The following is a 17,940-nucleotide window of genomic DNA, read 5'->3' on the forward strand; positions in this document are numbered from 1 at the left end:
GCATATGCCCATACCCTACCCTTACCCTATAGGGTCTAAAAAATAAAGACCCATACCCTAATTTTAGGGTAGGGTCCGACAGGGTCCGGGTAGGGTCCTGGACCCGCTGCCATCCCTAGTCTAAGACTTTCAATTCTCATCGTTTATCTTGGTTGTTGTAAAATAAGGAGTACGTAAGAGTTCCTATTATTTTGAAAAGGAGAGAGTACTTTTACCCTTTTTACCTATGTATAACTTTATTTTTCACATCGTGATTATAATAAATTAAACAATCAATTTTCTTAGATATATATAGTAACCATTTTTTGGATGGAACCATATTTTTAAAATAGAAACGTGACTTTAAATCACATTATTCAAGAACAATATGACTAACGACACCAATACCTTTTTTATAATTATATTAATAAATAGGTCAAAATAAATTAGAATCAAGTTGTTACTTTTCTTTTTAGGCGTGGTCCGCAATAAATTTAGTGTAGATTAGGTCCATTTAAATTTTTTTGTTTTTTTTTTGTTATCTTCTGTCTTATTTTAAGTATAAAATAAATTCATAAATATATATTAAAAAATCATATATTTTATGCACAAAAAAATTTATTTTAGACAAAAAAATGTTTTTCAGATGAAATAAGTAAAGAAGTTAAAATAAGTAGAACTTATTACATGCACTCGAGTATACGGTGCACCCTCTCACATTTTCTTTTTATACGTGAGGAGAAAATGTGATGGGGACCACTAGTGAGTATAAAAAAATTCTTAGATGCACGGTGCACACGGGTGTACCTAATAATTTTCATAAATAAGTTAATAATGACTATATTCACCTGATTTCACTTATTTTTTCTGAATTTATTAAAACTCATCAAATAAAAAATTAGTTATAAATTGTACTTAAATAACCCTTGGAGTATGATTTTTCTATCGTAAAAGACAGGATTTTCTGATTAATTTAGTTATAAATTGTACTTAAATAACCCTTGGAGTATGATTTTTCTATTATAAAAGACAGGATCTTCTGATTAATTTGTTTAATTTATTGTTACAATACTTCGTATCTCATACTACATGTGATTGAACACCCATATAGCACATATTGATTAAATAAACACCCTCCTAATAATGCTCTGATGATCATATAACAAAATTTTTACAGTTATGAAAAATCCTTTTTAGCATACTCTTCCTCTACAACGTAAAGCCCCCGCTGATCTTGTTAGTTGCCTTACAGCGTTACCACTTTCAACGGGAAATTTTTCATCTTTGTTATAGTTTGGCTTCACATAACCTGATCCTGTTTCTTTGAAAGTAGCTCCATTTTCCAATACATCACCCACCGATTTAAAATTCTGTAATCCTTTTCCATTTTTCTTGTCGTTGATGCTCATTATAATCTGCCATTAATTGATACAAAAAGGATGAGGGACAAAATGTAGATATAATACTCGATTTATAAAAATAATGATAGTGTAAGTTGCTAAAAATTGCTTTCTTGATTTTAGATAGAGAACCACAATAGTTGATAGGGTTTATGTGTGAATAAGAAACTTTATTAAATATCGCACCATTGTTGATTTTTACTCCTCTAACCACTATTTTGATCCTAATATCTCAAATCGCGTCTAAGTAAAAAATTATAAAAAATAATATTTAAGAAATATATATAGATACGAATCTAACATGATTCCACATGAATAAAATTTTATTACGTTCAAATCACAAAAAATGGCCAAAGTTAAAAAAAAAAATATATAATAGTGCGATATTTTCGGAACGGAAAAAGTATATTAGTTCTAACAAGAATACTAAAAGGGATTACCTCTTTAGATCCAGTTTTTGGCGCTACGAAGAGGTTGGATTGACTCTTTACACTAGGGTCCATGCTTCCTCCTATAGCGTAAATTTCCCATCCTAGGTATAAGTTATTAGCTACGTGAGCATAACCATGACGAACTCTGCAAAACCATAAAATCCCATTACATTCAAAATTGCATCCCGAGATACTAATAGTTAGGGGTGTGCAAAAATTGGTCCGAACCCAAAAAATGGATTGTACCGAATCGACCTAGATCGGACTGGATTGACCCAGACCGAAACAGATAGGACGGAAGATCAGAAATTAATATTTCTCAACCCGGAGATCGGACCGATTGCCATTTTTGGTCTTCGGTCCCCAAAATCCAGTTTGGGACTGGACCGACTTTTTCTTAATAAATATAATATAAACTATTTAAAAATTTAATTCTCTCCCTTAATACGTAATACTCCGTATGTTGTAAATATTACTATATTGTGATATACGAAGTATTTTATTTTAGCTTCTAAAAAAGTACTTCAAATTTTTGTTTTTTTATATAATATTTTTTTTTTTTTACCATAAGTTTTATAAAAAGTAAAAAATAAATAGAAATAAGTCTACAACCGGTGCAAACCAGTCCGGTACGATCCGGATTTTGGACCAATTTTCAGGTCAGGTCCGGGTTTGATCCAATCATAATCGGTCCTATCTTCGAATCTTAAATTATCAAAATTTTGATTTTCGGCCCAGTCCGAATTTATATAGTCTGATCCGATTTGGATTTGGACCGATGAACACCCCTAAATAATAATAGGTGCCAATGAGTCAATGACCACAAAATAAAAGAAAATAAAATGCAAGACCTTGGCATGCGTTGGTTGCAATTGGGACCAAAACGGTTGTAGACAACAGTAACTTTCATGTTCTTATCGTCATTGTAATCATCATCGTGACCTAATAGCATGACCTTGTCATGGTCACGGAACCAGTTGTTGGAGATGGTAACGTTGGTGGAGCCAAGGGTTACATCAATTAGACCATCCTCACTCCTATAAAGGGTATTATGGTCAATCCACACCTTTGTTGATCCTAGCAACCTAATAGCATCCCCGTCCATTTGACTAATTGGCATCAACTTTGCACCAGGTCCCATAATTGGGCCTGCTGGTTGGGTTCGACAATGGTGAATTCGCAACCCGTGGATTATCACATTAGTAACCTAACAATGTCACGAACAAATATGTTAATAATGGAAAGTATATTTACTTAGGGAGGAAAATATTTTAGCCAAATATATTATAAAAAAAATAGTTATATAATTTTAGAATATCTATACAAGATCTAATCTAGTTAAATATATTATAAAAAAAATAGTCAAATTTATTTTGCAAGAATGTTTGTGGCACATTTTTAACTACCAAGATCTAGAACTATAACTATCAATCAATCCATCAATTACTATATACGTAAAGACACGCAAAACAAATAAACAATACACGTCATCTCCTGGTGCGTCGAAAAAATTACATACAAGTATACTAAGGCTTAAATTTTTGCCATGATTAAGCCTTAATCAATAACTATCTATCTATTTATAATTATACTAAAAGATACACCAAAAATGATACGTGTCATCTCCAATTAAGTCGTTAGGTTTTTTATTTTATTTTTAATTTAAAAATGTTTATTAATCAAATAGAATACCTGGTAGAGCAAGAGGCATCCATTGGTAATATGAACAACAGCACCTCGGCCATCAATAGTTGTATAGCTTCCAACAAGAAGAGTCCTTTCAAGTTTAATGTACATGTCTTTCTGGAACGAGATCCATACTTTCCCAGGTACCATTGTCACACCATATCTAAGAGTTCCTGGTTTAGGGCTTGTGGGGTTATCAGTAGGATCAGTGACCACATATTTCTTCACGTCTTCGCCAACGTTGTTGATCATCTTACCTGTTAGAAAATAAACGCAACTTATATCAATCGACAAGAACACGAGTCAAAATCATAAGTTTAAACAATATATAAATATTAGGCCAAGACGAGAATTTTGGGTTACTGTGCGTAAATGGGTGGATGCTTTTGGTAGAGGTTTCCAAGTGAAACATTACCATAATGTGACTACGTGGTGCAGTAGCATACAACTCAATGTAGGAAGCTTGGTTGGAATTATTATCTTGTGTCTTATTACTTTCCTAGTTAAGAATTGTAGTTAGGAAATTAATAGTATTTTGGTACAAAAGGTCTTGCATGTACAAGTTGTACAATAAATTTAGTGTACACCAACATAACTTTTATCCAGTTTAATTTCTCTAACTTTTACCCACATGTTTCTTTAACTTTTATATTATTAAATAAAATTTTGATAGATAAACATTTTAAAGAGTAAAATGATTAATTTTATATATAATTAATTAATTAGTGATTTTGAAGAAATATTTTTTCTTAAAATGAAAAGTTTTATCACTAAAAAAATAGATAACTGTTACATATATAGATAGGGTAACTTTTAAGCATTTTACGTTAACTTTAACTTCGGTGTACAATATTTATCGTACACCCCATATAAATAAGAATTTTGTGATTTCGGTATGTAACAATCTCTAAAATTATTTAGACTTAGGAAGCATATAATTCTGATAAACGTGGGTTAATTTCTAGTACGCTTAGCCTATAAAAGGGGTTACACCTAGCTGGAAAAGAAGAGGTAAAATACACTAGCTAGTGAGAGGAATATCAATTTAGGGGTTATTGCAGGAACTTAATAATACGATAATATTTGAGGTTCCTGATCGACAAACACTTGTGTCTTTTATTATTGTTTTTGTTATTTTTTCTACATTATATTTGCGGGTTTGTTTCTGATTATTCGTGGCACGCGTTTGATTATAACATTAATTACCTGCAAAGCCCACTGAGCATTTTGCAAGCTCTTCCCTGTTGTTGAACCAATTAAGGTTCCTTCGCCAACAACCATCAATGGAATTAAATGTTGCGAGCCTTGGTCTCTTACCCAAACAAGACTCTGGTCCCATGGCTAGTAAAAATGAGGATAAAATGGCTATATAAACCATTTTACTAGCCATGTTTGTTTGGGTAAGGACCAATAAGAGAGGCTATTTTTTGTTTATTATGTTGGGTGTTGAAGAATTGTTAAGAGAGAGGAGGTATTTATTAGATGAGTTAACGTGTGCTTAATCAAGTTTGTTACTTTATTAGCTCTAAATAAGCTATTTTAAGTAAATTAACAGTTGAATGTTAAACTATATTATAAGATAAAGTGATTGCTATACTACGTAATCATTTTATTTTTGTGGTTTATTAACAACGTACTGCCCATAGTTGCTAGCTACATTATCTAAAATAGAAAGAAAATGTGTGAACACAAACGTAAAGTCCCTCTTAGTTGTTAAAAAAATAGATATTTACCTAAACAAATACGGAGTATATGTTAATTTCATTGCGTAATTTTTTTTTTAAGGGATACAACACATTCACTTTCCGTAGGACAAAAAGATTTTAAGTTATTATTAAATTAATATAATATAAAGAAGTTTAAAATGTTGTTGAAATGTTATTAAAATTATTTCTTATTTAAATTAATCAATACGGAGTATTTTTTTTTACTTTTCTCATTTGCCAATGCACAGTTGTATTATTTATATCTTTAAATGTACGTTAGCAAAAAAGTATAAAATTTTATACTTCGTATTATTTAGGTAGTGATTGAGACGAATCAAACAAGACCCCACGTGAATATATACGTTTTTTTTTTTTTTTTTTTATGTATTTGAGATAATTTAGAAGATTATCTTCAATTTTGAGTAGTGTCAAAATTTTAGATTGGAATATCATTATGGAATGTAAGGAGTAGTTATAATTCTAATCAAACAGTTATACTTTGCCATTATGTAATTATATTTTCTAATGATGGCATTAACATGCCGCAATCTTATATATGCTTATGGCTGTCTCATAATTAAGAGAGACCTCTTTGTTTTATTAGAAATTGTTTGAGTTTTTTTGTTCTTAAAGTGTTCAAACTAAAATAAGTCAACATGAAATAAATAGAATATAACGAATTATGAGAATAGACGCGGTTTCCTATTTCATTGTAGATGGCGTATGATTTTTTATTCATAAATTGAATTTACATTTAACAAAAACTAGATCAGGTCCCGTACAATGTACGGGTGTTAATAAATAATTGTTTATTTTTCGTGATAAACTAATTTTTATAAAAACCATTACATTTATAAAATTAAGTTTTGTTAGTGTTAGATGAGAGAATAAGAGAAAAATACCCTCTACCATTTATTCGAACTACAAAATGATTAGTGTTATTTTAGAAGTTTAAGATTTAACTAAAATATTTAAGCTGGATTTTCTTTGGTAATATTAATCCAACCTTTGGCCGATTTTCTTTTATTAAGCCCACCTACGACATATTTTTTAATAATCCCACCTTTACCACCCAACGATTTTTATTGGGCCCAACACGTCATAAACCTATTGTAGGCGGTAATATGTCCCTACGTGGAAATACTCTCTCTCGATATATTCCGTCATCATAATCAATTCATCACCATCTCGATGATTTTTCACAAGGTTATCGGTCACTTAAGCCCAATAAAAGTCGTTGGGTAGTAAAGGTGGGATTATTAAAAAATATGTCGTAGGTGGGATTAATAAAAGAAAACCGGCCAAAGGTTGGATTAATATTACCAAATTTTCCTTTTTTTTTATCAAGATCTATTAACCGTTGTTTTTAGAATTATATGTGTAACCGTACATACTCAAATTTTCTGATCAACTATATGATTCATTATCCATATCGGTCCGAGTATCCTATTTTATAGACCAAATATTTGATCGAGTTTTTGATTTTCATACATTTTAAAATCTGTAATAGCAACAAAAATATTTAGATTATTTTTATTCTCACTATATATTATTTAAATCAGATTAGAATATTATTTTAGATTCTTGCTATAATAGAATTTCTAATACAATTGATTTTTATTTGTAATTATGTGATCGTTTCCTAATGTGTATTACTTTTTTTTTTTTTTTTTTTAATTCTTTCCATTTAAGTATCAATATCAAATATTTTTAATTAGAAAAATAACACAGAATGCACCCGGGAATAAAACTTGTCATTCCTGGTGTGTCTTTTCGTATATAGTAATAGATAGATAGTCACGGTTTCCTATAAAAAATAAAATAAAAATTGTCATGAAAGAAACCTTTTATCAACCAAAATAAAACTTTTTAGCTAGAAAGAATTGATTGGAGACTCATCCACCATAAGCACGATGTGCGATATATGTCGTATCCGGATGTAATCGGAGCTAGGCTCCTCCGGATGTGCTATGCCTTACAAAAAAAATTGATTGATTTTTCGGGTCACAGCCCGATCACAATACTGTTCCGTTTTTTTGACGAAGTGGGGAGCAAATCCATCCTTCCGAGTTCCGATTCCGACCCATCCCAAGACTTCTCCGTTTCTCCATTTCTGAATCTTTATCCTTCAAAAGTCAAGTAATCAGGTCTCAATCTTCATCTTCTCTTTCTTCTACAGTTACATCTATATTCAAATTAGATTTCATCTCTTCTCTTTGATTGATTTATTTCCATGTTTTGTGTTAATTCCTTTGTTGTCGTTTCTGGGTTTTGTTTTAATTTTTGTCATATTAATTTTCGTTAATTAGTCGAGTATTAGTGTTAATTTGTCAAAATGTTAACTTTCTATGCTACACACATACATACTGTAACCCTCATCAACATGTGATTGTAGTGGGAATGCTTTTAAAGTAGATAGAAATTTTGACAGATGAAATAATAGAGAGATTCTGTAATGGAAATGCTTCATTACACCAAACAACCCCACCTCAATTGGTAGTATATTGTTAAACTAATTTAGCATCTTTTTCTACAAGCTCTTTTTAGGCTTGATACAATTTGTTTTGGCTTCATTTTTCATTGATGTTTGCTTGTTGTAGAATCAGTAGGCCTTTCATGGTAATTAGTCTAGTATATTGTTAAATACGGAGTACTCAAATGAGTTTAGCATCCTCTTCGAGCGGCAAACACTAGCTCCTTTTAAGCTTCATGTGATTTGGGTGTCATTGTTTTCATTGTATGTTGATGCAGAATCATCAGGCTTCCTCGTAATAATTAGTCTCATTGATCCCACAAATAATCACTTTGAATGGGAGAGGACAAGATATAATGAGAATATGACATAGTTTATCAAAGTGGGATGGTGTCAAATGTTTTGGCTTTATTTTCAAATTCAATTACAGTACTATATAGTATATAATATAGTTGTCGGGTATTAGTTGTGCAATATTTTGCTTTACCTATTCAGAAGGCATTGTCTAAACTTTGTTCTCGGCTGTTTTGAAAGGAAGAAGAAATAGCTTACGGCCAAAATGGCTTTATTTTCAATTACAGTACTATAATATAGTTGTCGGGTATTAGTTGTGCAATATTTTTCTTTACCTATTCAGAAGGTATTGTCTAAACTTTGTTCTCGGCTGTTTTGAAAGGAAGAAGAAATAGCTTACGGCCAAAATGGCTTTATTTTCAATTACAGTACTATATAGTATATAATATAGTTGTCGGGTATTAGTTGTGCAATATTTTGCTTTACCTATTCAGAAGGCGTTGTCTAAACTTTGTTCTCGGCTGTTTTGAAAGGACGAAGAAATAGCTTACGGCCAAAATGGTGGAGCTGGTGGCTGAGAAGCATGTCCAATATGTCATATCTGTTGAGAAGGTTTGTTTGTTTGTTTGTTCTGTTCTTTTTCATTTTCTTTTTCCTGTTTAATGTCCTTGGATATGTGATTGATTTATGAGCTTAACTCTTTTGCTACTTTTGTCCTTAGAAAAAGGACTCATTTGAATCAGTGGTCATGGAGCACCTTAGGATGAATGGTGCTTATTGGGGGCTGACAACGCTGGATCTTTTGGGAAAGCTTCAAGTCGTAGATCAAGATGAAGTTATTTCATGGGTGATGCAGTGTCAGCACGAATCTGGTTTGTACAAGTTCCTGCTTACTACGTAGTACAAATTATGCTCACTCAATTTCATGGGTTTTGTAGTGTCGACTATGCTATGTAGTTTGCAAGCTCCTAGATTTTTCTTGTTCACTTACATGCTTATTAAAAAAAAAAGAATAACATGTCATGTGCTTACCATGACTGGCTTATGCAGGTGGATTTGGAGGCAATATTGGACATGATCCACATATACTATATACTCTCAGTGCCGTTCAAGTTTTAGCTCTTTTTGATAAGATACAGATTCTTGATGTCTCTAAGGTGACAAATTGTATCCTTTCTGACTTATAGTGGAGAATTTCACGTGATTCTAAACTATTTCTGAGCCTCGTATCCTTCTGTGTTTTTCTGTTCACTAAATTTATCCAACTATTTAATAAGATTGTGGATATTTTGCTTCTTATTGTATAAATTCTGGAGGAGATGAGGAATTGCATTTTGTGCGTTGTGACATTTGACCGGCTCTCTAGTTGTATGTGGTCATAGAAGTTTCGCCAATTTACCTTAATCTTGATGAATGGAATAAACTGCTTTTTTTCGTTTGTCAAGTAACTCACTCATACAATCAAGAACACCCCAGTTTGTTCATGGTACCTTAACCTCTTAACTAGATGTTGTGGGGCTGCAAAATGAGGATGGATCATTTTCAGGAGACATGTGGGGAGAAGTTGATACAAGGTGCGTTTGCAAGTCTTCATTTTTCCCTTGTTGCACAAACTTTTTTTCCTTTATCGAAGATCGTCTTACTCAGGCTTATTCATTTTTCTAGGTTTTCATATATTGCAATCTGTTGTCTATCATTGCTACATCAGTTGGACAAAATTGATGTGGAGAAGGCTGTGAACTACATTGTGCGATGCAAAAACCTAGATGGGGGATTTGGATGCACACCTGGTGGGGAATCGCATGCAGGACAAAGTATGTTGATGCACTTTGAAATTAACTTATAAATTATATGACACTCTTGATGTTGTTTTTATATTACATACCTGCAATTATTCTCATGGATAGTACATGTAGATATATTTGGTAGTTGCTATTATTATATTAGATCATCACTGGTAGGTGCAAGGTCAGAATTAGGATCCTGTGATCTGTGCATCCTATAGCTTTGTCCCGTCTTTTGTTTCTTTCATTCATGTCAATCTAACACTCCCATAAATCGATCAGAGTTAAGGGACTCCGTCCTAAGTGACCAAGTGTTTTAATCATGAGAGTTTTATAAGTTGCCCATTTGTGGTCTAGGACAGGTGATAATGATACCTGCACTTACATAAAATAGGCTTTCCTTCGTACATAAACTGGAGTTTTCGGTGGGATTCTTGTGATCAACCTCTTCAATAATCTCTAACTAGTAAGATCAGTATGTTGCAAAAAAAAAAAAACTTGTAAGATCAGTAAGGTTGTATACATATGAATCTTCCGAACCCTGCCTCATTGGGATAGTTCCTAGTTCCTACTGTTGGTTGTTGAATAGTTCATATTGCTGCTTTCTGGTCTTGTGTATTCTTTATCATGGATGAGTCAATGATGTTTTCACTATAAGCAGATTGGAGTTAGGATATACTTTATCACCAAATTCTAACTTTTTACTTATCGGTACTTCAACCGAAGGAAGATTTTGTTTTTTTAGGAATTGTTACAGACATCCGCTTATCAAGCATCCTACGGACATCAACTACTATAGAGGGAGGTTGAAAGCACACTGTTTTGTGAATTTTATGTTTTAGTTTCCAATATTTACATCACTTGAGGAAGCCATGGATTAATAATAGAGTTTTTCGGTTCCATGTTTATTGTGTAAGTATCATTCTTGTGGATCAACACTGAGCTCTGCAAGTCCTGGTTAATATAGATCAGTGCCAGGTTATTTTATAACAACACCTTAACCGCTACTTTTTTTTGTTAATACTTAGGAAACTAATTATATTATACGAAGTATATGAAATTTGGGGGCCCTGTGCCGGCACTTACCCCGCACACCTCAAGAACCGCCCCTGCTATAGAGCTCACTTTATTTTCTGTGTTTTTTTTTTTCCTGCTCTCTGTATCTTTTGGTGAGAGTCAAAACTGTATGAATCATCACTGCAGTTTTTTGCTGTGTTGGTGCACTTGCAATAACGGGTTCTCTGCATCATGTTGACAAGGACCTTCTTGGTTGGTGGTTGTGTGAGCGCCAAGTGAAATCAGGAGGTCTAAATGGCCGACCAGAAAAGCTTCCGGATGTGAGATAGCTATTTCCTCTTTTAAGTCTTTCAAATTTTAATTACCAAGATCCTCTAACATTAACATGTTCTTCTGAGCTCTGAATGTGGATATACGGCATTGTCCTATGACTTCAGGTCTGTTATTCATGGTGGGTACTTTCTAGCTTGATTATGATCGACAGAGTTCACTGGATTGACAAAGAAAAACTTGCTAAATTCATCTTAGACTGTCAGGTAACTTAGATTTCGCGCTTATTCTGCATTTTTCTTTCCCACTGCTTAGAATGTCAGTATCCTGCATTTTTCTTTCCCACTGCTTTTTCATAACCTCGGCTCCCATATCTGAATTTCATCCAGGATTTGGAGAAAGGAGGAATCTCAGATAGGCCAGATGACGCTGTTGACGTTTTCCACACTTACTTTGGAGTTGCAGGTAACTTGCTAGTTTAATGCCATAGTTCTATTTCCCTTTAAACAGACGGGAAAAAACAGTTTTTTTCGTCATTGGTTGAGTTTTTTTTTTTCTTTTTTGGTAAAAGGTAAGCTTTATATAAACACAATGGAATCCAAAAACAGAGCAAGACTACAAGGCCGAAACCCAAATAGCCAAGCTCATACCAGTTTTACAACATAACCATATTGGTAAAACCAACAAAAATACCAAAATTACAAGAATTACAACGCCTCAAACCAGGCCAAATCATTACAAGAGATTTTCTCAGGAAACCAAGCTCTAATCCTGTGTTGAACATTATATTTAATCTGCTTCGATAGCAGACACCTTCTTATTCCAATAACACTCATTTTGAGAGCTCCAAACCTGATACAAGCAAGCACAAACAGCAGCATAACAGACTGATTTCCTGAATTTAGAGGCTTTACTTCTTGCTATCCACCTGCATAAAGGCCGGGTTTTTGCACTATTCTGATTCTGTCATGTTGAGTTTTCTGCACTGGCTGATACTGTCATGTTGGGTTGGCATGAATGTAGGTCTTTCACTTCTCGAGTATCCCGGGGTTAAAGCCGTAGATCCTGCCTATGCGTTGCCAGTTGATGTGGTGAACAAGATCCTAATTAGCTCATCATAGCAAAGCCATAGCTTAGATTTTTTACGCGGAATTCGTTTTTCTGTATAAGAGAGAACATTGGGCTGTGACATTGTATGAAATTGATGGAAGATATAGTCTTGAAATCGCGGTGAACTGTCTTGCCATATCGTAGTCGAACCCAGCAACTCTGTGTTTAGCAATTAGCATGCTTTGATCTATCTTTATCTTCACTGTATTGCCACTATTAGCAAGGGCCCATATTGGAGAAACATTTTGTTGATAATTGGTACTTCGTATTCCATACATCTGATGTAAGGCAGTAGAGTTGATGGGAAATTTACGTTGTGATTTGAAGATCACAAGATCAACCCTTAAACTGCAATTGTTTAGGGGTGGTTTAAGCGTATACTGCCTATCGTTTATAATGTAAAATTTTAACCATTATTATCTTAGAAGGCTTTTGTTTTTTTTTTTTAAATAAAAGTTAATTGTTGCACTATTTTTTAGCAACCAATTGTTTATTTTTTTCCCAAAGAAAGTATAATTTTTGTAATTTAATATACTTTTGCGTTCTTTAAATATGCACCATATTGACTTTACGCTTTTGAACACATGACTTTAACTTAACCTCTCGAATTGTGCATAACTAAAAATTATTAAAATTTAATATTTTAAAAGTAATATCGACATGAATATAATAAGATCGTACACGGTATATGTACTGGAATAATATGAGTCAAAATGGTACAATACTTGTAGAACGGAAACGTACACTCCTTCTGTCCCTAAAAGATTGACGTTTCACGATCTCCAAAATTCGAGTTAAAACGTAAATATCAACTACCAATCACTTAACCACTTGACATTTTAGTTAACTTTTTTATAGTAAAACAAATCTTAAAATAAAAATTATACAACATCTGTAAAAGAAATTAAACTAACAAATTTTAATTAGTCGCTATTTATTTAATACTCCTATACTACGGAGTAAGTACTACGTAACAATTAATATACATGTAACAACCCGTACATCACACCACTCAATAACTAGTTTGTTGTACAAAACCTTAAGAAAAGGTTACATCGATCCGAAAAGAAAACCTCCTTTATTGTTGTGTACAACTACGGAGTACAAAGTAAACGTCTATACTACACTTGACGCTTCTTACGTTCGAATTTAGTTGTCACGTGACAAACATATTACACTTACCCTTGACGCTCCCTATGATTTAGTTGTCACGTGACGCGCATAACTTGGTGTATCGTAATCAACCTTCATCTTTACCTACACATCTAAAATGATGAGCTTGTTGGGTCATCCCATAACATTTACCCGTTACATCCCCTGAACCATCCTCGTACGTACTACAGTCCACCAATTCATGGTGGCCGCCGCCTAAACGTAAACCACAGCCGTCCTTAACCTCTGGCTGTGGTTGAACCACCGTAGTATTAGCAACATCGTCGCCTTTTCTTTGATGCCGTTTCTCCTGGTTTTGGTGGTTGGTTGTCTGTTGATCTTCTTGTGGTTTTGGATTAAGGTTGGCCTGTAAACTCATGTTATTACTATAATAAGAAGTAACGTAGATTATATATGTCTTTGATTACTTGTGTTTAGTAGTAGACTAGTAGTGGTGGACTGGTGGTGTACCAAGAAAATTTGTGGATGAGATGGTCAAGGACTCAAGGTTAACTCAATGTGACGGTGTACTTTTTTTATACAAGCAAGTATGGTGGGGGGTGTCGATATAATACTTGGCAACGTGTTTACTCTCATTCTTGACACGTTGCTTGTGGCTATGATTTGACGTGGAAATTATTGATTCGTTTATTTTATCTTTTTTAAAAAGAAAGAGTATATGAAAGTTATGATAGTTATCTCTCAACTCTTAAGACGGTTGGGTACACTAAGGGGGTGTTTGATTGGTATATTGGACCTTTCATTTAATTGTTTGGTTGAGGCTTATTGTAGGGGTGGCAATGGATCGGGTGAGGCTCAATCCACATCCATCCATGACATTTCACCCGTCATCCAACCCATCCATCACTCGTAAAATACTTTATCTACATCCGATCCATCCATCATTCGCAAGTGAGTTGGGTGGATCGGGTGTGAATCGGGTGAAATATATTTGAAGATATATAAAAACAACTCAAAGTGTCACATATTGCAATTAGGAATTATCAGTCCACATATAGTACACATGGCTATTTTTCTTTTTGAAAAACCATAGCATGACTTTTTTTATGTTACGTTTATGTCTAGTATAGTTTTATTACAATAATAAATATATTATGAAAGTAAATGATAATAAATTAAATCATAAAACTAATTAATGTAATAGGTTGATGGATCGGGTGGTGGGTTGGATGCACCTTCACCCATATCCGACCCACCCGTCATCCGATCCATCCATTATCCGTCAAGCATCCACTTATTTTTGGGTTTTTGTCCGTATAATCTGGATTGGGTGGGTGGATATTCATCGGGTTCGGTTGAAATTGCCGGCTCTAGCTTTTTGGTATGAAATCTCGTACCAGAGGGGTTCTAACTCCTCCCCATCCCCATGGAATCCCGGCCCGTATCCACCCCTCACCCCAAGTTTCACAATCCATGCCCCTCAAGTTACAAACCCTAACTTACAAAAGATTGATGTGAGAGAGGAGACATCCAAAATTGAACGGTGCCCAATTGACAATCACCTTCCTGCCCACCACCTACTTCCCACAGCCTCTAAATTCGTGACCCATCACCTCCAAATGGGATAGAGAACCCATTTCAATGTTGAACCAAACAAATCCATATTGGTAAGAGATTTTCAATCCATATCACTATGATACGAGAATCCATTCCATTCCATTCCAATTTGTTGAACTAAACGACCCCTTACTTATGTAAAGAAATAAAATAAGAAAATTTATTGTTGATGTAATGATCAATATTGGTGTATTTGTATTTGGAGATCTACAGAAGCAACATAATCGGTTGTGGATTAGCTTCCCGATACACATGATGTTTAACATAATGTATTCCCTCTGCCTTGTTCTATACTTCTATTTGACAAAAGACTCTTAAAAAACAGGTAAATAGGACAAGTTATTTTCAATTTGTCAGTAGATTTAGGCTTCGCTTATTTCTACGAAAAATATTTTCAAATCAAAATGATTTACCATGGTTTTTTTTTCAAGGGAAAATAGTTTTCCTTTGTTTGTTTCTTTAAAAGAAAATTATAAAGAAAAATAACATAAGAGTAGAAATAAGATGAGAGAAAAGGGAATGTAATGGATAAATGTGGAAAAATATGGCATTCAATTTTTCCAAAAAGAAAGTTGTTTTTTTTTTAAAAAAATTCTAGAGAAAGTTGTTTTCCACCCTTAACAAAATAAACAAAGGAAAATGGAAAAATCATTTTACGGAAATGTGTTTTCCACCAAAAAAAACAGAGCCTAAAGTCAAAACACTACTAAACCAACATTATAATAAGTCGTTTAATAGACTATTTCATCATATTTGTCGGGTTAAGTTGACTTAAATCCACACTAAGTCTTACAATAATATACTTCTGATAATTCAAAGTCTTATCTATGGCTCTTCACAGCATCAATTTGTATGTTATTTTTTGTGCGAATGGGTTACAATAACAATATGAGTTACAAATTGGAGGCGAGAGAATCGAACTTGGGACATAAGTATATTGGTCCACACTCATCAGTCTTAGCCACTTGGTCAAAACCGCGCATTGGTTTTATCAGTTGGTATGTGACATGTTCACAATATTGAGTATAGTGCACGAATTCAAGCCCAAATAGGGCGAGGTGTTGCTTGGATCAGCAAGCACGCTTCATTGATGGGGTGCGACGATTGAAGCCCATTTCTTGAATGTCCACAGGCAACCTAATACCAAAATTTAGAGTTGTCAGTGGGGCGGGTTTTGCAGGAGACCCGTCCCGCATCCGCCCCAGGTAGGCGGGGATGGAGGTAGGTTTGGCGGGTGATGGGGCGGGGATGGGTAAAAAAATCGTACCCGCCATGGATTATGGGGCGGGTGTGGATTTTGTGTTGAACCCGCCCCATCCCCGCCCGCCCCGCCCCATCCCCACTCGCCCCGCTTCATACCCGCCATGGGTGATGGGTTGAGTTTGGATTTATTTGCATGTTTAAGTGATAATATGAATTTAGGTGAGATTTTTTTTGTCATGAGAGATTTTTTTTCAATTATATATGTTACTTTAGTCATACGGTATTTTTTTCGAAGGTTAACTTTCATTACTCCGTATATATGGAAAATGTTTGCTAAATAAGAAAATTTTGACGGGTATTGGCGCGGGTATGAGGCGGGGATAAGACGGGGATGGATACCCAGTTGGGTGGTGGGGTGGGGATGGATTTTAGTTTATACCCGTTGGGGCGGGGATGGGGATGAATTTTGTACCCGCCATGGGTGATGGGACGGGTATGGGGATGAAAATTTTAGGTGGAGATGGAGATGAAGGGACCTACATCCGCATCCGCCTCGCCCATTGACATCCCTACCAAAATTATCAAACATTGCCCGACATGTTGGACAACGACCCACTCACGCAGAAGGTGCGACGCCTATTTCGGATGTTGTTTACAGAACATACAATGAGTGTCAACTATGTCAAGTGTCAACATGTCTTATTCCAATAATGACATTCTATTTCCAAAATTGTTATGGATATTGAGGAAGACGTTCTTTAAATTATAGCGAATATTACTTCAAGGGGGTGTTTGGAACGTGACAATGAGAATTTGAGGAATAAATGTGAGATTGAGAATGAGAATTGAATGAATTTGTGTGTATTGACTTGTATAGATGGGGATGGAAAATAGATTGAGAATACATTTTGAATTAATCCAAATAACCTTTGTAATGCACTTCACCTTCTATTTTATTAATGGCAATTAGACATTTTATTTATTTCTCAATTCTCATTTTCAATTCTCACCTCCTCTCTAGGGAATTATACAAGGGGATCAAGGCCATCAATTTTCATTCCCACCAAACAAACCTGGGAAATGTTTCAAGTTGGGATATGAATTCTCATTCCATACAACATTTCCCACAAAACAAACACCCTGGAAATATTTGTGTTATTATTAACTTTGACACTATTCGTCGCATCGTTTTATCAGGCTAGAGTTTTTACAATATTAACTTTCTTTTAACATCGAAACATTAATGTTTAAGGATTATTCCCCTTGAGTCTTTCTTCTTTGATTTTCAATTCTTCTTTGTTAAAAGTTCAACATCCAACCATCTTAACCAACTACAACTTATATAACTACAACTTATGTTATATATTTCTATATAGACATTTATGTGCTGTTTACAATAAATAACAAATTGAATAAAAGTGAATGCAAAAAAAGGGAATGATTACTTAATTTATACATGTACAATTATTACTTTTTTAGATTAAGCCTCGAAAAAAAACTTAGGGTAATAGAATGTAATAACGAGTAAGTGGTTGAATAATTATAGAACATAATAAATGCACTCGGGGTAATAGAACGTGGAGTTTCAGCTTGGGAAGGTTGGTTAATTGGTCGATAATATTGTGTGTAACACCATAATTCTATGAAGACACCAGATACATGCATGGACACATATGTACAAAAAATAAATCCGAGTAAAAGTCAAATCCCGGGGTAACGCCCAGGCCACACACTAGTTTTACTCTTTTAATTGATGTTAGACTAATATAGTTCAAAGTTAAACTTAAAGATTACTCATATACCGTTTCAACAAGGTCCAATTAAGTGAGAGTCTTCTACTCTTCACTATACATCACA

General features: G+C 34.1%; 2 protein-coding genes across 2 annotated transcripts; one reads left to right on the forward strand and one right to left on the reverse strand.

The window, feature by feature from the left end:
- Positions 1 to 1,056: 1,056 nt before the first annotated feature.
- Positions 1,057 to 4,917, reverse strand: LOC110781954 (probable pectate lyase 4). Its single transcript, XM_021986002.2, has 5 exons — positions 4,703 to 4,917; positions 3,503 to 3,753; positions 2,662 to 3,017; positions 1,820 to 1,955; positions 1,057 to 1,394 (listed from the first exon to the last, which is right to left on the reverse strand). Exons 1-5 carry the CDS (start codon positions 4,884 to 4,886, stop codon positions 1,173 to 1,175), a joined length of 1,149 nt encoding a protein of 382 aa, XP_021841694.2. The 5' UTR covers positions 4,887 to 4,917; the 3' UTR covers positions 1,057 to 1,172.
- Positions 4,918 to 7,155: 2,238 nt separating this feature from the next.
- Positions 7,156 to 12,405, forward strand: LOC110782077 (geranylgeranyl transferase type-2 subunit beta 1). The gene is made up of 10 exons (XM_021986151.2): positions 7,156 to 7,349; positions 8,503 to 8,581; positions 8,691 to 8,841; positions 9,020 to 9,136; positions 9,477 to 9,543; positions 9,635 to 9,783; positions 10,957 to 11,090; positions 11,208 to 11,306; positions 11,430 to 11,505; positions 12,064 to 12,405. The coding sequence occupies exons 2-10, from the start codon at positions 8,528 to 8,530 to the stop codon at positions 12,159 to 12,161; spliced, it is 945 nt and encodes a 314-aa protein (XP_021841843.1). The 5' UTR covers positions 7,156 to 7,349; positions 8,503 to 8,527; the 3' UTR covers positions 12,162 to 12,405.
- The last annotated feature ends 5,535 nt before the right edge of the window (positions 12,406 to 17,940 follow it).

The sequence above is a fragment of the Spinacia oleracea genome, chromosome 2 (assembly GCF_020520425.1).
Source record: "Spinacia oleracea cultivar Varoflay chromosome 2, BTI_SOV_V1, whole genome shotgun sequence".
NCBI classification, from domain to species: Eukaryota; Viridiplantae; Streptophyta; class Magnoliopsida; order Caryophyllales; family Amaranthaceae; genus Spinacia; species Spinacia oleracea.